General features: G+C 42.2%; 1 protein-coding gene across 1 annotated transcript; it reads left to right on the forward strand.

Moving 5' to 3' along the window:
• The first annotated feature begins 9381 nt into the window (after positions 1–9381).
• On the forward strand, positions 9382–18931 carry RGCC (regulator of cell cycle). The gene is made up of 5 exons (XM_075262838.1): positions 9382–9538; positions 12505–12678; positions 17396–17503; positions 17868–17930; positions 18594–18931. The coding sequence occupies exons 1-5, from the start codon at positions 9502–9504 to the stop codon at positions 18599–18601; spliced, it is 390 nt and encodes a 129-aa protein (XP_075118939.1). The 5' UTR covers positions 9382–9501; the 3' UTR covers positions 18602–18931.
• The last annotated feature ends 3106 nt before the right edge of the window (positions 18932–22037 follow it).

Raw genomic sequence — 22037 nt, forward strand, 5'->3', positions numbered from 1 at the left:
GCATGCTGTCACCTCTAGTGCACCAGATTAGTTTCTTTAATCTCTCCACATCACTGTCTTTTAACCAATCATTTGACTCGTTATCATAAGACATTTTTGCAGACAAACGTTCTGTAAAATCAATAGGAAGCCATAATTTAAACAGTTTATTTCTCTGTTCAATATTTAGATCAAATTTCTCTGCATGGCTTTCAAAAATTTCTGAGTTTCTACACACATGGATCTTTACATCATATGTGGGAATGGCTTTACTCAGACTGATCAAATATTCCTGAGATTTTAATTTCAATTTAGTTTCTTGTATCATTTGTTCCTCACCATCTATGGCCATTACTGCCACATGGTGCTCTTTATCAACATATTGAGATTTCTCATCTGTCTGAACAGATTTATGCATACTATTACTTAATTTCTTTTCTGTTACCATGTCATTAAAAATCTTTACCAAAGAAGCAATATTCCTAAATACCTGCTTCTCTTTTGTAGAACAAATTCTATTTTCAATCTTAGAATTTGCCTGTTCACATTGTGTATACAAATCTTGCCATATACTCGCTAAATTGTCACTAGACACAATTTTAAACTCAACGTTACACTTTTTAGACAATGACTCTAATTTTTCCATACTTTAAAAGTAAAATCTTTACTCACCACTGTAGAAAGCTTCACCTTTAGCTTGTCCTTGGAACAGTTGGTCCCTGTCATCAGAACTTCTCAGTACGTCTGGCACTTGTGGTCCTTCTGTGTTTCCTCACTGGCTTTCCTCACACAGGCTTCCGTATCATATAACACGTGCAACAGTCATCTGTATCTCACCAATATAGGTTTCTTTTCGAAGTCTTCCTGAATCTTGCAATTCATACAACTTGCAAAATACACCTCTCTTCCCCCTTAATTGCAAGTGAACGGAACAAGAAAAATAGGAAAAAAACGACCGTGCTTGGCTCGCCACTGTTAAATAGCCATGAATTAACGGAGGAAGGCTGGCTCGCCACTGTTAAATATCTTGTATTTGCCGGTGAGACTTGTGTCCACTGTTAAATATCCGGACCTGGCCTTGTCCACGATAGGAAGAAGTCAGCTTGTTATAAATCAGTGTAGAGGTTTATTAATATCTTGAAGGAAAACACAGGAACAGGGAAAATGTCCAAATAACACAAATATCAGTCAATTGTCAATAGCTTACATCTTCAGAGAAGTTAAATCATCTGGATATCTTGTAGTTACAGCTTGGTTCATGCTTGTCATCTGGTTGGTGGACTTGGGATATTCACGACATCTTGTCCAGGATGACAGAGAGGGATGGCAGACAGACCTGCCATAGATTCCCCATGGATCCCCCTCATGGATGACGACCACGACGTGTGTGTCTGTCACTCATTTATATTCATGAGAGTGGGTGTTACCTTCCATGTTACAGCTATGTAGGGAGATTTCTAAAATGGTGTACTCTAACCGCACCCATGTACCCAAAATACAACAGATATGATGTCAGTAGAGTGTTAACCCCATGTCTGCTAGAGAATATTGTAAATATATAATATTTAACACGCACACAGCGGTCAGACGTTTGATGTAGTTGATGATGAGGTTTGTGCACGTCAGGAGGAATTTTGGGCCACTCCTCTTTGCAGTTCATCTCTAAGTCATCAAGATTTTGAGGCTGTTTTTTGGCAACTCGGAGCTTCAGCTCCCTCCATAAGTTTTCTATGGGATTAAGGTCTGGGGACTGGCTGGGCTACTGCATGACCATAATGTGCTTCTTTTTGAGCCACTCCTTTGTTGCCTTGGCTGTATGTTTTGGGTCATTGTCCCGCTGGAAGACCCATCCACAACCCATTTTTAATGTCCTGGCAGAGGGAAGGAGGTTGTCACTCAGGATTTACAGTATATGGCTCCATCCATTCTCCTATTGATGTGGTGAAGTAGTCCTGTGCCCTTAGCAGAGAAACACCCCCAAAACATCATGTTTCCACCTCCATGCTTGACAGTGGGGACAGTGTTCTTTGGGTCATAGGCAGGATTTCTTTTCCTCCAAACACCGTGAGTTGAGTTAATGCCAAAGAGCTCAATTTTTGTCTCATCTTAGGATAAACCTGTGGTTATTTCAGGTTGGTACAGGCTGGTAAATCCAGCGCGCAGGCAGACTGAGTCTCATGTTAGATCATACATTGCTATATCTAACCCTAATTTAAATTAGTAAATTCTAATGAGGAGACAATGATAATCTCAATGGATCTCAAAATCACCATACATAGAAAGTGACCATATCTTCCTGGTGACATCACTAACACCTGGAAGCAATGTTGTGCGGATAGCTTCTTCATTGTAGTGACTCAGACAAATTGAATGAAACACAAAAATGAGTCAGCCCTACGCTGTCATACATTCAGCACATGTAACATTATACTTCAGCAGTTCCGGAACATCTATTATTCCCTGACAGGGGCTGCATGACATAGTAATGAATGGCCGCTGATCTTTCCATAGTGAGGTAATACTGTCTCTCTGCTAATCACAGACATGTTCTAACTGCAGTAATTTAAGGTGAATTTCGGAGGTCCATTATTAACCCTGGCCTAGATAGTGGGGAAGATATCACAGAGGAGACCACCTGGGAAAAATACCAGAAAGAGAATGACACAATAAATGAAACAGAGAAAACTACCTTAGGGAGCGTTCACACTACCGTCAGTGTCCGACAGGCAGTGTCCGCTGCTAATGTCCGTTCAAAATCTTGCATGGACAATAGGAGCGGACACTAGCTGTGTCCGTGACATTTTTCATTTATTGAAATGGCGATCGGGTGTGTTGTTTTGCACTCCATGCCTGTCCTTCACTGTCTGTTCCTAAAGCTGTCCGACTTTTCAAGCGGACAGAAAAACCCGACATGTAGGTTTTTCTGTCTGCTTGAAAAGTCGTACATCTTTAGGAACAGACAGTTAAGGACAGGCACGGAGTGCAAAACAACACACCCGATCGCCATTTCAATAAATGAAAAATGTCACGGACACAGCTAGTGACTGCTGCTAATGTCCGTGCAAGATTTTGAACGGACATTAGCAGCGGACACTACCTGTCGGACACTGACGGTAGTGTGAACGCTCCCTTACAAACCAGACATGTCAATAGCCAAAAGAGATGTATGTCTGGTGCAGTCCTCCAGCTTACAAAATGTTTCACTCCTTTGTTCCTTGATATAGGACTCACATGAAGGACTGCTTGAGGTTGGGAAATCTGTGTACAAATCTGGTAGCCTGTGGAGACTTGTTTTAGCAGGGTTCTTAACTTGTAGGGTGCAGATCTGAGATATGATAGGATTGGTTTAAAAACAGAATATATTTTTGAGAATAGTCATTGCCAACTGCAGACCAGAGGGCGAGTGTGTGAAATGGTGTCATATGGAGGTAAAGCCAAACCCTCAGATGTTTTTGGTAATGGTATTTGTCTTTCACAGGAATTCTCCCCATCCTGGGTTGATTATATGGGCATGGCAATCCCTTTGTAGTACAGTACATAAGTCTGCACCATCTATACAGAATCCAGTGTATTTGAAGAGGTACACTGAGAAACACTTGGCAAGGAATTGATACGCTGTTTTACCAACATGTGCAAATGGAGCAAATGAACATGAACATAAGAATGTTAGTTTGGGTCTATAGGACCTTCTGAGTGAACATGTTACATGGCTCCTCTTCCGTTTTTATCTATACAGGCATGTTATACACGTGTAGAGGAATTACTTGACAGGCAGAAATCAATGTTATTCCTACATGGCTGGAATGAGATTGTGATATTAGGTGTATTAGGTGGGTATTCTAATTCAGGTGTACATCCAACGTGTTTGACTAAGTTCTTTGTTAGATTTGTAAACCTCTGTATTTTCATTGGACAGCAACAACTTATCTGCATGGATTGTTAATAAGAAAAGTAAAGGCAAGGCTTGTCTCGTGTAGTTGTCCTGCTGTATTCCAGGGGCTGCTCCTCATAGCTCAGTAATCTGCTCTTTAACACCCTTACATAACATGTAGAGATGTTTCATACAAACCCGATTACTGCCATTCAGCTCAGCCACATACATAAGGGTCTCTTTGTTATGGAATCCTAGATGGGTGACAGAATACTGATCAAAGTACAATGCCAAAAAATTACACAATATTTTTCATGCGCACCGAATTAGCAATTTATAACTCATAATCTTTTGATCAGCTCCTGTGCTGTACTGAGAATACACGAGATGCAGTATTACTACTCAGTGTTTCTAACATAATCACTCTTAATCGGTACTGACTAGTGGCCTATTACATATCCTGGATCTAACCGGGCACGTGTCATGAAGTGAGAACTATGCTACATTTCCATAGCACCTTTCATGCACCAATTATTAACTTCTATTTGTATGTTAAAGTCAGGGGCATAGCAAGTAACCACAGGACCCCATAGCAAAATTTGTAATGGGCCCAAATCTACCATAACCACCTTAAGCCCAGGACATGGAAAGTGCACAATTATTTGGGTTTTCTTTACTACCAAGGATAATGCTCATAGTGATTTTACAGCACAGGAATAATACACACAATGATGTCACAGTACAGGGATATTATACAGAGTGATGTCACTGTACAGGAATAATGCACACAGACATACCACAATACCAGGATAATGAACACAATGATGTCACAGCACAGGGATAATACCCACGATGACATTATTGAACAGAATTAATGCACATAACAGCATATGACAAAAATAATTATAATGATGCCACATGCAGGTATTATGATATTAGGAATACTGTATACAATGGTATCACAGCACAGGAATAATGCACACAATGAAGTTACAATACAGGGATAATATACACAGTGGTGTCACAGTACAAGGATAATGCACACTGTGATGTCACAGTATCAGGATATTACATACAGTGATGTTACAGTGCAGGGATAATGCCCACTTATGACATTTTGCACAGGGATAATGTACATGCAAAATCACAGCACATGACAAAAATAATTATAATGATGTGACATGCAGGCAGGGCCGGCGTCAGTGCATGGCATAGTCGGGCAAGTGCCGGGGCCCACACAGCCTCTGGGGGCCCCCCGGCACTTGCCTGTCCCGATTTCAGCTCATCGGCGTCTGACGGACGCCGATGAGCTGAATACATAGGCGATTAAAGCAGGAGCTGTGGGCTCAGCTCCTGCTTTAAAGCTGCGGCCCGGCTTGCGTGTGTAGGTGTGATGTGATGACGTCATCGCGCCTACAACTATGTGAATGGAGTGAGAGAGCGGAGAGAGGAGCGGTGGGGGAGCGATGGAAGGTGAGTGTAAGTGTTTGTTTTGTATTAAATATTAAGGTGGAACATAATGAAGGGGGCCCATGAAACTGGGGGGCAAATGAAGGGGAGGGGGGGAACGGCATGACACTGGGGAAGATGAAGGGGGTGGGGAGAGAACGGCATGAAACTGGGGACAGAGATGGAGGGGGCCCAATGAAACTGGGGGGCCAATGAAGGGGAGGAGGGGAATGGCATGACACTGGGGAAGAGGAAGGGGGTGGAGAGAGAACGGCATAAAACTGGGGCAGAGATGGAGGGGGCCCAATGAAACTGGGGGGCAAATGAAGGGGAGGGGGGGAACAGCATGACACTGGGGCAGATGGGGAGGTGGAACAGCATGACACTGGGGCAGAGACAGGGGACATGAAACTGTGGGCAGATGAAGGGGGAGAACGTGATGAAACTGGGGACAGAGATGGACGGGGGGACATGAAACTGGGGCAGAGGAAGGGTGTATATGAAACTGGGGGAGAGATGGAGGGGGGGCATATAATTTACGGGTGACTGTAGGAGGATTATACTGTGTGGGAGCACATGACAAATGAATGAGAATGGGCGGAGTCAACATAAAAGTGGGTGGAGCCAAATTGCCGTGGTGCGCAGAGCGTGCCGCACATTTTGCCCCTCTTTCTACACTTTAAAAATTGGGAGGTATGGCGTTGGTGACGCCACACTCCTGCGTGACGTCACTCGCTTCATCTGCGACGCACAGTGTCTCGACTCCCCCGCCTCCTTTACAAGGGGGCCCACTGAGGCTCTGTCGCCCAAGGGCCCATAAAAACCTGGAGCCGGCCCTGCATGCAGGCATTATAATGTCCCAGTAAAGAAATGGATGTGCATTAAATGGGTTGTACAACTACAGAAAGTTTGAAGGATAGAAGGTAACTTTATGACCGGTGGATTTTTTTTTTTGCCCCCAGTTTTGATTGGAATGAGTTGCACAGTCCGACTAGCTTCTTCCATCGATGGGATGCAGATGTAAATGGCTGTTAAATTACAACTCCTAAGAAATTAAACTTTTCCAACAAATATCTACCACCTGGCATCATTTGTCATTCAAAGGGTCCATTCAAATTCATCACCATTCTCCTCTGTGTGAATGCACCCTTATGGTTCACAAAAAGGCACCAGTGGGCTGTAGAAAAGAGGTCTAAAATCTCAAGTGTAAGACCAGATAAAGACAAACACAATCATCGGTGACGCCAGTCTTTTCTCCATAGTAGCTATTTATTCACAAAGACTGCTAACAAAGCTATTCAAGTTAAGGATCCAACAATGATGGAGCTATCTGGACAATAGATGACTGATAAGGGGAATGGGTCTTAAATCCAGGCTATGTAGATTTTTCTAGACTTCTCTTTCAAATGACAAAACTAAAAATATACTAATACAATACATAGATTTTCACACTTTATTCAGTGTAACTCAGGGAGTCAGTCACTTGGACATATTGCTAGAGCTGAATACCAATAGTCATCCTTTCTTCAATGAGACCACACTAGTGGCTGATATTATATTAAGAGGAAATATTTACAGGTACCTTCCTTTTATTTCCTCTGTAGCTCTATGATACTTACTAAACTTCGCAGGCTTGGCTTTGTGGTTGGGACCCATACTAGGTCTTGAAATCTAGTTGTAGGATTGTCCAGTTGCCCCACATTATTGGCTCCATCTTTTGGGATGGTTGATGATATACTTAGGGGCTCAGATTCATTCTATTACACTTCACAGAAGAAATAAAGTCCAAATGAACTTACTTCACATGAAATATATCAATCTATCCCCATATTTCAGTAAGCCATTTGATGTGGGGAGGTCAGCACTAGTGCCAGTATTGTACTGTATCAACTGTTTTACCAGAAAATGCAGAGACTTTACCTAAAATGGATAACAAATTGTTCACTGCCGAAATATTGAAATTTTTTTTGATTTTTTTTTTTTTTTTTTAATTTCATGCAGGAAACCCTATAAATGAATGAATATTAACTAATAATCTCAGAGTCTTCTCATTGCATAGAGTGACTGGTGCAGACTCACTAAACAAAGTATGTATTTTTATTGTATTCGTTATAATTTGTATCCTGTCTGCCCATCCATTATCAGTAACACACTTGGTACCAGACTATTCCTAATCTACCCTTTACATACATTCATATGTTTTCCATTCTGTGTGATAAGCTATGTATGCCTTAACTTTCAAAAAGATCTTCTTTATGTGCTAGGCGTGTTAGAGATCAAAGGATCACAGGGCAAAAGTGACATGGACGCACAAATACACTCTGCAAGTGTAAGGAACACGTATATTATACACAAATACAGACTCTCAGCTGTAAATTCACCGAATATTGTATTTACACTCTGCGTCATATATGCAGAGGAGGCTTCAATCAGGCCATGGAAAACAAACTGGTCATACAAAGCAGGTTTCGTATAATAGTGATTCTTCTATTATTGTATTTTGCTGCAGTGTTATATACTTGTTATAAATTATTGCGGCCATTGCTATTTGCATATCTATTTATGTCATTCTCTATAAATCCCCTGAAGTAGAATGATGATGTACAGGATCTGCACTTCACCGAGCAATCCTGTGACTTGTGGTTGTAGGGGCAGAGTACAGAACATGCTGTAGGTGTAGTTAGTAATAGTTCAGCAGACACCCTATATAATGTTTACTACAAACACTGTTTTATCTCCTGCCATACTTTTCATGCAAGTGGGCATGTATTTTGATTTATAAAGCCCACATGACTATGGGCACAACATAAGGATCCTATGGAAATTACGGCAGATTTCAAGTCCATGACCCCAACACATTGTAACAATAGTTACAGTGTAAGGAGGCGTTCGCACTAGCGTCTGCTCAGGGGTTTTCATCCTAATCAACGGAGAAACTGGATAGGGGACGGCTTTCCAGTGATCAGTTTTAGAACCCATTTATTCAAATGGGTTTTTAAAGCGAACCGCCAGTATCCGTATGCAGCTTCTCTGCGGGGAAACCGTTTTTTTTGGACGAACACAAAGTCCTGCATGTCAGACTTTGTGTCCGTCCAAAAAAAAACTGTTTCCCTGCGGAAAGGCTGCATACGGACATTGGCGGTTTGCTTTAAAAACCCATTTGAATGAATGGGTTCTAAAATTGACTGCCAGTAAGTTGTCCCCTATCCATTTTCTCTGGGGATTAGGAAGGAAACCCTTGGGCAAACAGCAGAAGATAGATCTGCATCTTCCTCTCTGTTCTTCTAGTTTGTTGGAAGACCAGAAGAATGGAAAAACAGACAAAAACGTATCCCAATGTTGACGGACACAAACTGAGCGTGATGGACCTCTTTGACTGTAATTGTGTTACGTAACTAGGCCGGAGATTTCTGATAGATCTGCAGATGCCATGTTCACACTAACGCCGAGTGCCTGTTATTTTGGTGCATCAGAGGACAAGACCAATGGGAAAACGGATCATGGACTTGAATGGAGCCCAATGGACCCCACGGATTATAATGGGGTCGGTCTAGTGCCTGTTCTTTTTAACTAAAACTGCTGGATGAAGAAGTTACGTGGAACATTTTGGTCGGGCGATTATAGCGATATATTGTCTGTTTTCCCTTGGGCTCTGTTTATAGTGTTATATTTGTTATCGCTTTTTCCTTTTTTTTTCCTGTTCTTTTACAGATTACCAAAGTGAAAGCTGATTTGAAGGCAGTATTAGCCCAAGACATGTTGTTCCTGAAGTCTGTACTAACACATGCTCTCCTCACTGACAGCAGTAGATACAGTGTATATCAGTCATATATGTATATAATTTGTTCTCACTGACATCACTGGATATATCAGTCATATATATGTGTATACTTTGCACTACTGCTAGCTATTCAGCTGTCGTGTGAGTGGCGCCCTCTAGCGGCAGACACCGCGGTCACCACTAGTAGCGGCTCCTCAGCACGGTGACAATAATGAATGGACGTTCGTGTCTGGAGTTTGGCCCCGCCCAGTGTGACGTCGGCGCCACCAGCTGCAGAGCATATAAGAAGTTGTGCAGAGCGGGATCGAGCAATCTGGGGACTCGGAGCAGTGAGGAGGACTAGTGGCTCTTACCTGGGATCTGTATACTCTGTATACTCTGCACTGTACACTAGAGGGAAGGATTATTACTGACCGCGGCCATGAAGTCACCTAAAGTGCAGAGCTCCAGCAGGAGAGGTGAGTGCGGGGCTGCACGTACAGCTGATGCTCCCTGCTGGGGGCTGCAGGTCAATGTGCGGCACTTGTCACGTCTGCTCTAGAGGGGGCGCTGCCTATTGGCATCCTATGGCACCTGCTATTCTAGTACACCGGGCATCCCCCGGGCCCCATAGGTGGGAGCTGCTTGGGGTCCTATTGGGATTCTAAATAGATTGGATTAGATGATGGTCCCAATGGCAGCAGTGCCTGTCAGGGTGAAGTCTAACCCCAAGCAGGTGACTGTGCCTATGTATACTAGTGGATGTCTATTAGCGTAACCTTTAGACTTTGTAGTCTCAAACTTTGTCAGATCCATCTCTGTGGTGCTTGGTTTGCATTAGATTTGGGACATCTTGCATCAAGTTACACGTGTTCCCCCCTCTGATGCCAAATCCTTTTCTAATGACTTCACACCATGACTTTGTGCCAGTAATAAATCTAGAGCTTTTAAGACTCCATAAACTCATGCCCCTTCTAGTCTCCTAGGAAAAGCGTCTACTAAGTTGTCTACCAGCCATGGATTCTCTTTAGTATGATTCTTTACATTTTTCTAACCTGACCCAAAAAGTGAGCGCAAAATTCAGGTGCAAGCACATTATAACCCTGGGCCAGTATGTTCCTCTATTCCTGCAGCCTTGTGTCCCCCAACCACATCTAGAGCTGAGGACTGTCATGTACTAGTGGCATTATTGTCACCTTTCATGACATATCTATTTTCTTTCCCTATAATGCACTATTGTTGTTTTTGTGTAGACTCTACAATAGGGCTGATACAGGACCCACACATCATTACGTTGTGAGAGAAAATGCCCTACAATTGGCATGTCATGGGGAATGCACCCATTCACTTAAACAGATGTTGTCAGAAGAGCTGACATGTCATCTTTAAGATAGAAAAGGCTGGGGACCTTTGGTGCTTGCCCCTTTAACCTTACCCCAGCGGTCTCTTCAGGTTCCCTGCTCCTGCCTATAAAGACTCATTCAGCATTACTTTTGTATCAGACTATGCAGCGGTGACCTCTGATATGTTGGGTACATGCACACCCTTAACAAATGGTCCGGGCTCTGTATTGACTAGGAGTTGTGTAGCTTTAACCTGTTCATTGAATGCAGAGCTCCGCCGCTTCTGTCTCCGCAGATGTGTCATTGACTGAGTCTTGAGCTCCTGAATGAAAGGGCTTCCCATAAAGTGGAGAGTTGTGTTTTGCTAAAGAGGCTTTCTCTGCCTTTTGTTTCCAGCCTTCTGCTAATTCTCTATTATGAGGAGTACCCACAGTGGAAGAGATCTCTGGTGCTGCCAAGTCCCCACACAAGTTATTTGCCAGCCCGATGACTGTTTCAGGGCCAGAAAGGAGAAAGTCTTGAAAACGAATCAGTCTTAAAATGATATGAGCGCAGCCTGCAGCATTACTGAAGCCTGTAATAGCCTGTGACTCATCTGGGGGTTTGCTGGGTTTCCTGTTCAGAGGTTTGCTATAAACTGGGTATTTTGACTGTCTAGATATGACCGTAACTAATTGCCAAGGATATAGATATAGTAACAGTAATATCATCTTTGGGGGACTTCTCAGGCGCCCACTCAGAATTGACATGACAATGGGGAATTTAAGACTGGCTATTCTTGCACCATTCATAATACATTACCCAACAGGGACAAGACTTTAGAGTCACAAAGATGTTCTGCTCGCATGTGAGTGTGTCTGACTTCGAATCCATGCTAGTCAGGAGCTGGTGTAGATTATATTTGCGTTATAGTAAATTTGACACCATGGTATTCCTAGATTGTATAGATTCCTGCCCCATTCCCACACATGGATTTTTTTTTTTTTTTTAAAAAGCGCAAGTTGCGGTATACTTTGGGCCACTCTTTAGCAGCCTGGGTAGTAATCTGGACATTTAAAGGGTACATTAGTTTTTCACGGTAAGTTGAAATATCTGCAGTATCTTGCTGGCCAGTCTGTTCTGACTGTCAGTGGTCTGAATTGTGGGATTGTAGGGGAAGGAATCCTCAATAAAATGCAGGCAACCAGTGCTGGTCCAGTGAATGCAACGTTATTGAAGCTTTAACCCTATGCATTTTGGGACAAGCCCTTTAAGTGTATAAAGCAGCACCTTCTATAACTGGATAAGCCTTTATACATTGTTGATATCAGTTTTTATACTGCTAATAGTCCCATTATAGCTGCAGCACATTTTGCATTTCTCTCTCAGGCTAGGGGTATGTACAATAAAGATCAGCTTCCCCTCCCCTTATTAATTACTACTGGCTTCGCATGTAAATCTGCCAGGAGTAACTGTAAATTAGCAAATAAATGGCTGACAAAATCCCAAGTTAACATAATATAGGAGTTCCAGGGACTCTGGACTGCAGACAGGACCTGATGAAGCCAAACAGATCCATGACAAAGAGAAATCTGAGCACGGTCAAGAAAGCTGCTTGTTTGACCAACATCCCTTTTGTAATAACACAAGCAGCCAAATTAGATGCATGTACACTAGTAGACTTTTCTTACACTCTAAGCCTTGAGATGTAGGCAGGGAATGGTGTGGCAGACTTGTGACTTCTTTGAGGAAAATCTGCCCCTCCCATATCCATTCAATTTAAAGAAAATGGAACCCTCCCCCCACCATCATGTTTCATAGTGGTATCGAAGCATGAAGGCTTCCTAGTAACAGGGAGTGAACAGTGGCAGGAATTTATACAGGTTTTTCATGCAGAAATAAATTTTATTTAAAGTATATTAACTCCCCCCCCCCCCCCCCCCCAGAATTGTACACTGTATTAAATAAGAACAAGTTGTTTGAAAAGATAGTGAACATTTATTGGTGAAGATGCTCTTGCACCTTAACAAAAGAAAATAAGGCCAGTAATTCATATGTACTTGATGTAATTGTCCAGCATGTTTTGCAATAAGTTGGTTTCTTACCGTTGCTCTACTTTTCAGGAACCTTTATTGAAGATGATGATCTCAATGAGGTGTTGTGTGAATTTGATGCTGTCTTAGAAGACTTTTCATCTCCTTTCAACAAGAGGCGTTTCCGATACGATGAACATCTGCAGACCATGAAGAGAAGGAGTAGCACCAGCATCAGTGACAGTGGTATCAGCGACTCAGAAAGTAAGCCCTGCGACCCCCAAGAGTACAGTTTCAACATTACGCTGGTCATTGGACCTTCTGGGTCACAATGTGACCTGATTCTATGCAGCTTGCATCATGGTCTTGTTTTATAGCCACTGACTGAAAGTTTGATAAACTCTTGAAGTGGCAGAAACCATTGTATATCATTATGGTGTGAATCATTTGGATACCAGATCACAGACCCTTCCATGGTAATCTTCTGGTGTGTAAATGGGGTATCAGAATGCAATGACATGGAAATATTCCTTTAAATTTTATTTAGTATTAGAGATGAGCGAACACTAAAATGTTCGAGGTTCGAAATTCGATTCGAACAGCCGCTCACTGTTCGAGTGTTCGAATGGGTTTTCGAACCCCATTATAGTCTATGGGGAACATAAACTCGTTAAGGGGGAAACCCAAATTCGTGTCTGGAGGGTCACCAAGTCCACTATGACACCCCAGGAAATGATACCAACACCCTGGAATGACACTGGGACAGCAGGGGAAGCATGTCTGGGGGCATAAAAGTCACTTTATTTCATGGAAATCCCTGTCAGTTTGCGATTTTCGCAAGCTAACTTTTCCCCATAGAAATGCATTGGCCAGTGCTGATTGGCCAGAGTACGGAACTCGACCAATCAGCGCTGGCTCTGCTGGAGGAGGCGGAGTCTAAGATCACTCCACACCAGTCTCCATTCAGGTCCGACCTTAGACTCCGCCTCCTCCGGCAGAGCCAGCGCTGATTGGCCGAAGGCTGGCCAATGCATTCCTATGCGAATGCAGAGACTTAGCAGTGCTGAGTCAGTTTTGCTCAACTACACATCTGATGCACACTCGGCACTGCTACATCAGATGTAGCAATCTGATGTAGCAGAGCCGAGGGTGCATCAGAACCCCTGTGCAAACTCAGTTCACGCTAATAGAATGCATTGGCCAGCGCTGATTGGCCAATGCATTCTATTAGCCCGATGAAGTAGAGCTGAATCTGTGTGCTAAGCACACACATTCAGCACTGCTTCATCACGCCAATACAATGCATTAGCCAGTGCTGATTGGCCAGAGTACGGAATTCGGCCAATCAGCGCTGGCTCTGCTGGAGGAGGCGGAGTCTAAGGTCGGACCTGAATGGAGACTGGTGTGGAGCGATCTTAGACTCCGCCTCCTCCAGCAGAGCCAGTGCTGATTGGTCGAGTTCCGTACTCTGGCCAATCAGCGCTGGCCAATGCATTCTATTAGCCCGATGAAGTAGAGCTGAATGTGTGTGCTAAGCACACACATTCAGCTCTACTTCATCGGGCTAATAGAATGCATTGGCCAGCGCTGAATTCCGTACTCTGGCCAATCAGTGCTGGCCAATGCATTCTATTAGCTTGATGAAGCAGAGTGTGCACAAGGGTTCAAGCGCACCCTCGGCTCTGATGTAGCAGAGCCGAGGGTGCACAAGGGTTCAAGTGCACCCTCGGCTCTCCTACATCAGAGCCGAGGGTGCGCTTGAACCCTTGTGCAGCCTCGGCTCTGCTACATCAGAGCCGAGGGTGCGCTTGAACCCTTGTGCACACTCTGCTTCATCAAGCTAATAGAATGCATTGGCCAGCACTGATTGGCCAGAGTACGGAATTCGGCCAATCAGCACTGGCCAATGCATCCCTATGGGAAAAAGTTTATCTCACAAAAATCATAATTACACACCCGATAGAGCCCCAAAAAGTTATTTTTAATAACATTCCCCCCTAAATAAAGGTTATCCCTAGCTATCCCTGCCTGTACAGCTATCCCTGTCTCATAGTCACAAAGTTCACATTCTCATATGACCCGGATTTGAAATCCACTATTCGTCTAAAATGGAGGTCACCTGATTTCGGCAGCCAATGACTTTTTCCAATTTTTTTCAATGCCCCCAGTGTCGTAGTTCCTGTCCCACCTCCCCTGCGCTGTTATTGGTGCAAAAAAGGCGCCAGGGAAGGTGGGAGGGGAATCGAATTTTGGCGCACTTTACCACGCGGTGTTCGATTCGAACATGGCGAACACCCTGATATCCGATCGAACATGTGTTCGATAGAACACTGTTCGCTCATCTCTATTTAGTATCAGTACAGCAAAAACAACTAGTAGATGAAGATAAAGGGCTGAAACTAGATCCACACCCACTAGGAAGCACAAGAACATCTAATGAAATATGTTATTTTTTTTATTTTTTTTAAGTAAATTGGGTATGTGCATTTGCTTTCTGGTCCTCTACTAATTCTCCATATCAGGGCACATGGTTGGCTTAAGTGTAAACTATTGACTTGACTCCACCATGCTTTGACACTAGCCTAGAATTGTTCCATTGTTCAAACCTGCATGTTATTTTAGTAGAGAAAGGGAGGGATTTTACAGGAAACTTCAATCTTGCATGATCTTTGGTGGCAGCCATTGCCTAGAGCTCTGAAAGACCCATACATATTAGAGGATTCTGCAGTTGTCAATGTGATCTTCTATCTATCACTGTAGCCTGTACCTTGATTTAGTTGGTCTGTGAGCGGATTCTGCTGCTACCTGATCTACTTCTAGACAAAGATAAGGTGACCTGGTGTGTCCCTCCCCACTCCTCATTATTGGTATGCTTTTATGGACAGTGCAGTTGAATATTTCACTGCCTGTATGTCATGCCGGTAGATTCTCAGCTACTTGTCTACACAAGGGTTTAGTAGACCATAGTATGATGTTACTAGATGGTTCGTATTCAGGACTCTGTGTCCATATAAAGTTATTGATTGTTACATCTCCTTGCTCTGCGGGTACCTTAATCTGAGGGCTGGGTAAATTGTACCTGGATCTTCCTGCTATACCTTCATGTTCTAGATTGGCTTTTTGGTTCCTAATGCAGAATGGCATATTTACAGTGCATGGAGATCTGAATACAGAAATCATTTGTGGAGCGGATATGTGATATATATTTCAGTTATTTTTGTTTTTGTTGTGTAGGCCACACTTAGACTATAGTTACAAAGATATACAACATGTGATACTTCTGAGTCAGTCACGTGTGCAGTGTCAGCTACATGTAGAGCGTGGTGAATCTACAGGAAATGTTTTGCTTTGTTCTAGTTGTCATGTTAGCTGTTGTCATGTGTATATTAAATGTTTAAAGCTGGCTGCTGTGTTATTCCGATCTTATCTGTAGGAGGTTTAGTGCGATTCATTTACATAATTGTAGATGTAAGAAGTTCAAGTCCTCAGTTTTCATGAATTGGACGAGCTTTAATGCCTCGGTCTGACAATGGCTGACAACCATTTATGGAGTCTGAGCAGGAGTCTCTGCCTGTGGAGAAATGGGTTACACCACCAACTCCAACATATACCAACTCCACACCCCTGATGAGGAAGATCAGGCATGGATGTCCTTATTTAGCTCATGTCCCCAGAAAGAGGACCAGCTGAGGTTGGCTTCATCTGTTATGTTAATCTGTGTGAAGAACCTGGGCATAGCTCTTGTCTCCATGACCAAGAGTGAGGAATTAACCCATACAGCATGGAAAGGAAATGCATCAAACAAGTACCAAGTCCTTTGCATCTAGCTTGTTAGGGGTATCAACACTAGAAGTGGTCCCTGTATTAATCTTAGAACAGTCTCATATCTTTGTACAACCCTACAAGACCTATATTCTAGTAAATTGCAACACTCTAGTGGCTGTTTTATTCTTATCGTGTGTGTGTATATGTGTATATGTACAATATCTGGATTACAAGGAATTGGGCCTAACGCTTTTCCTCAAGTCTTTATGGCCTAGTAATATTAGTTAATCTTCGCATAAGTCCGGGGGTATATACTGAGCTTCATAATGCGCACACACACTTGGAAAAACCCAAGTTCAGCTTCATAATCTCTGAAGTCTCGGGAAATATTTTTACAGTTATAATTATATTTATTTTAACTTGCGGCTAGGCTTTTACTGCGCCTCCGTGCTGACCTTATGTGGAGGCACCTTCTTGCTTTGCCAACTTGACTTCTGAATATGAATACAGTGTCACACAACAGACTGTCAGAAAAACAATGTTTCAAGAATAAGAATGTTGGCTAAACCTTTCTGTTATCCATATGATATAGAATAGGAAACAAACTCACATTAAACCTTCAGGAAGATTCTAAAGTGGGAAAACAAAGAACAAAGACTTGTGATTCTTGCATCTCTGTAAGGCGGATGCTGATAACTTGCAATATCTCCGGTTGAGACCTGTATAAAACGATACAATTTACCTTGACTGCTGGAATAGGGACAAGGGCAGTGACTGGAAAGTAAATACACAATATTTGCAAACATTATCTTTGGAAAACTATTAACCTGTACAGGGTATATTGTATTGAGAGGATTCTGCTCTCCATTCCCTTAAATTGTAGTTGCAACCACTCTTCCCCAGAAAGTGCTACTTCTAGCTTTGATCATAATGAAAAATTTAGACTTGAGAAAACTTGTACAGGGCCTAAGGAAGCAGACCTGATCCAGTAAGATGCCAAAAATCCCTAGTCATGCCTCATCCCTTCAATATCAGACCGTGCATTCGTTTTGCCTGGGATTTTGCTACTAAAATATTTTGCTCTGCATATTGCGGCCTGAATGCTGTGTCAGACCACATGCTGTGACAGATGGGCCTTTTATTGGATCTTATATAGCAGAACCTTTTACTCTTAATAACCTACAAAGCTAAAGTCGTGTGTTATTCTGTATTGCAGGTGCGGATTCACTCTGTAGGAACAGTTTCAGTTTCAGTGACGAAAAGCTAAATTCTCCAACACTGTCCTCTCCACCCCTGTCCTCTCCAGCAGAAACTCCACGGAAAGGTAATGTCAGATTGAATTTGCTGCTATTGTAGTTGTGCAGTTTTTTTCTTTCTGTCCAGCAGCAATGTGTGGGGTTTCACATCATGGAAGGAATGAGAAACCTTTCTCCTATTCCTCCAAATTCTACCTGAAATCTGCCATTCACTTCAGTGGGAAGCAGATTTTAGAAGTTTGTTGAAGTAGATTTTCAGAATCTGCATCAAAATCAGATCTCAAAATCTGCATCTGTATGAACCAGCCCTAAGACTTACTCCAACTTGCGTTGCTCTGCAGTTAAGAACATCCTTATTTATTGTGATGACTTATTGTATTTTTATTAAACTGTGTGTTACTGAATTGTAATAGGGATGTCTTGTCTCCACAGCTAAACTTGGCGATACAAAAGAACTGGAAGACTTTATTGCAGATCTTGACAGAACACTTGCGAGTAAGTGTATTAATATTTGGGAATGACTACATATGAATCCTACACTGCTCTGGTCACACTTTCAGCATGCCAGAATGTTAGTAAGATGTTTGAGGCCCTCACACTTGAAAGTTGCTTTAGTGGCTATCGTGCTTGTCAACTCCAAGAAGTCATTGATCATGACCATAGTCTTCAGAAGTCTTCCATAGTAGTGTGCTGCAGGTTAACTGTATTGTATAGTGACTAAAAATTAATTCTTGTAGACAGAATGGGGGGGGGGGGATTTCAGTCTGTCTATACAGTGTCTTGCACCAAATGTGCAACACAACCACTGTGCCTCAGTCTCCATACTGTGCAAATGTGGGTGGGCTGGGGACTACTCTGCCTGACATTCATTATATCTCATGCCAGTTTGCTGTTGTGAGTTATAATGCAAATCTATGCCAATTCCTAAATGGCATACATCTTAATTCTAGTGCACAGGCGCGTACCTGATCTATAGAGGCTGGTGCCTCTTGCAGGATCTCATTATTTTGCAATGAGTTAATGCAAGGATAACTCTGAAGAGGTTTGGAGCCATAACTGTCTGTCATAACTGTTGGCTTCTGATGTATCCTATGAGCATATTCCTATAGTAAGCTATTCCCATTGTATATTAATGTCAGCCCCTCTTCCCTCTCCCAGGTATGTGAAGCACTGTATGGCTGGTCATACCATATACTGTCTGCAGTGACAAAGACTGTCAGTCCTTATGAAGTAGTGTTACATAAAGCAGAACTCTTCAGCTGAAGACCATATCTACATACTGCTATGTGACTCCAGCATATGGACCTGCTGCATGGATGTAGAAAAACTGAATTTTGTTTTTAATACTTTAAGATACAGTTGACTGTATTATACATACATATTGCTTATGTGTAATTTAAATGCTTTTATGGAGATAATTTGTAATGTTATAGATGACACAAATGTAATGAAGCTTTTTTGTTTTCTCATATAATATATTTTTGTATACAAATAAACCAGTCTGGATTGTATTTCTTTAGTGTTCTGAATCTTGGAAAAGGTTTGACGTTGTTACATCAGTCTTGTTTTAACCTGAAGACCTCTAGTAATGTAAATAATGCCAAAACTCTTGTTACTGCCCTCACATTAGAGGAGAAAAAAAAAAAAACTAGTGCAAAATGACTTGCATTGCGGTTTTTTACCTAAGCGTGCTGCTAGTTATAAATGAGTTGCAAACTCCTGCAATACAAAGGTTGAAGGCTGTGGTGCTAGCGGCAGAGAATTCCGCAAGTGAGCCACAGGAACAGCACCTGATATCTTTGGGAGGACCAAACAACACTAGTGCGACCCTAGCCAGGGGTGTAACAAACTCTGGCACCAAAGCAAACTTTTGACTTGGGCATGGGATGTCCTCCCTTGCCCCCTCCCCCTCCCAATGCACTTTCCTGGCACCCAGCTAACAGACTATTAAGTGTTTTAGGGGGAGCAGCAGCAGCCTGATGAGCCCCGTAAGCTTGTGGGTCCTGTGACTGCCACTACAATAGTACTTGAACCACTGGACCTAGCCTAAGGCAGTACTTTTAACAAACTGCATAAAAAAAAAATCTGACACTGGGCACTTAATAAATTGGGTGTAATGGTGGAAGAGGATGTTGGAAAAAGCAGTTCTAGCAAATGCTGCCTCTGCTGCAATTTACACAAGAAAATCCAAAGATATGCCTGGGGTAACGTAAATTCTCCATTCAATGTCACTTTTTTTTTTTTTTTTTTTTTATTAACTCCTAGCCCAGTGACAAGGAGACATCATCTACACATAAAAGAGAACATTTTACCAGCAACATTGAGATTCATTACTGTAAGAACAGACTAAAACTCGCTGCCACAGGATGGGGTAATGGTGGATTCATTGTGCAGGTTCAAAAAGAGCCTGGATGCCTTTCATGAACAGAAAAATATTATGGGTTTTGGATTTTTTTTTTTTTTCTTTTAATGTAGATTGTGAGCCCTACATAGAGCTCACAATGTACATTTTTTTTTTTTTTTTTTTTCCCCATTTTGCCATCAGCTTCAGGTTTTTGTTTTGTTTTTTGGGGTGGGGAATTTGCCCTCCTCTGGTCAACACTTTAGGGTTATAGGTTGGACTTGATGAACCTGTGTCTTTATCAAACCTCATCTACTATGTAACTGTAGATTTTCATAATTAGATATGTTGCAACTCACAATTTTTTTTGTAACGCAAATGAAGATAGTGATTCTGGTTTACAGGTAGAGAGGAGTGAATTGGTTCACATCTAATTGGATTTGACCCAAATATTCCAAATTGTTTGGTTTTTAACAAAACCGAACAATTCATGATTAATCTCAGACTAAAATGGCCGCTGCAATATGCTTTATGGAAAATTATTATACTCTGGAGCAGAGACGTAACTAAAGTCTTGTGGTACAATCTTTTGTCCGGGGCCCCCTACCTCATTCTTACAGTGAATTCTTGATAGTGATGGTTATGGGTGCTAAGTAGTTTAATCAACCTTAGTATGGTTAGGGTAATCTGTGGGTCTCCTTGGTTTATGGGCCAGATGGTAGCTTCAATCTCAATATTGATGCCCATGCTTCTGGGCCTCATAAGGCTCCTGGACCCCGGTACAACTGCACCCCTCAAGTTACACCCCTGCTCTTCAGACCCCAGAGTATCATAGGTGGAGGCCCAGGAGAGGTGATTTAAACAAACAAACAAAAAAAAACCACAACATTTATACTCGCCTTCTGTTACCTCTTTGGGGCCTCTGGTGCCCTATCTCAATCGCAGACCTCAGCGGTGACATGGGCACACAGTCAGAGACCCCAGAGTATAATAATTTCCCTCCCAGCCCTATCCGAACAAGCTCAGACTGAATCAGGGGATCCCTTTGTCTGAGCACAGGATGAAAGAAAAGAGATTCGCTCATCTCTATTTACATGCTGGTTCCAAAATGTTTTGTTTTTTTTTTTGTTTTTTTTTTGTTTCATGCATACCAGGCTTTAGCTGGAAAAAAATGTGGTGTCTCTGCCTTAATTTTGTAATAGACATAGTGAAAATTGAATGTGGCTCCAGTTGCTGTGCGCAGATTAGCCTAATTACTAATGCTATCTATTAGTTTGAGCACAAAGTGCAGGTTATGCAAGAATTTTGTTGCAAGTAAATGTGGGCCCATATTATACAGGTATCTGAGGATTTTTGTCTTCATTTTACCACCTGCAACTACAGTATCAGTTTTACAGTATCAAGTTTTGCTAACCTCCCAGTATTATATTTCAGTCTGTATTTTACTAAATCTTTCTTAAGTTTGCAAAATCAATAAAAACAATTCTTTAAGACTCTTGCATGACCATGAAAGTCCCTAATGCTATTGTACTTTTGTGGTAGTCCTTTTACGTTCATATGGTGTTTCTGTATTGCACTGGCCCGCACTTGCTAAGGTGGATGTGCCTCACTTTGGCGCATTCATCTGAGCCTCTGCACCCTGCCCAGCACTTTTTTAGACAGGTCGAAAGAGGGATGGGAATATTAGGGAAGACATGCCCCAGTCTGCCAGATTTACTGTAACTCACAAAAAAACTTGCTTGAGTTACACCAAAAATCTACACCAGTTCAGTCCCTGGTGATCTGCTATAGTGGTTTTTAACGAAGCATATATATGCATATAACCTTTTATAAAGGCTATTCTAGACATACCTGTTATTCATTAATCCTCCCAGCCGTTTCTGAATTTGCCTGCTTTTATTGATATGCTAATTAGCCTCCAGGGTGCACTCCGGAAGTCTCTATGATGTTCCCTGAGCACTACTTGTGTGATTTGTAACCACAGTAGCAAATCCTGGACAATGTTTTGGATGCTTTATATTCCCAAAGGACTGATAAACACTGCAGAATTTTATAGCAGACATCCTAGTGCATATCTGCTGGAAATCTGCATCAGAAAGACACCAACAGCAGATTTGCAGGACGCTTCCTCCTTTGCATTGTGAAGGCTGAAATCCAGACTTCTCGCACAAAATCTGAACTGTATCATCGACATGTTGTAGATTTAAAATCTGCACCAAAGGTCAATTTCTAAGCATATTCTGCATTTTTTTTTTTTTTTT

The sequence above is a fragment of the Leptodactylus fuscus genome, chromosome 2 (assembly GCF_031893055.1).
Source record: "Leptodactylus fuscus isolate aLepFus1 chromosome 2, aLepFus1.hap2, whole genome shotgun sequence".
Taxonomy (NCBI): Eukaryota; Metazoa; Chordata; class Amphibia; order Anura; family Leptodactylidae; genus Leptodactylus; species Leptodactylus fuscus.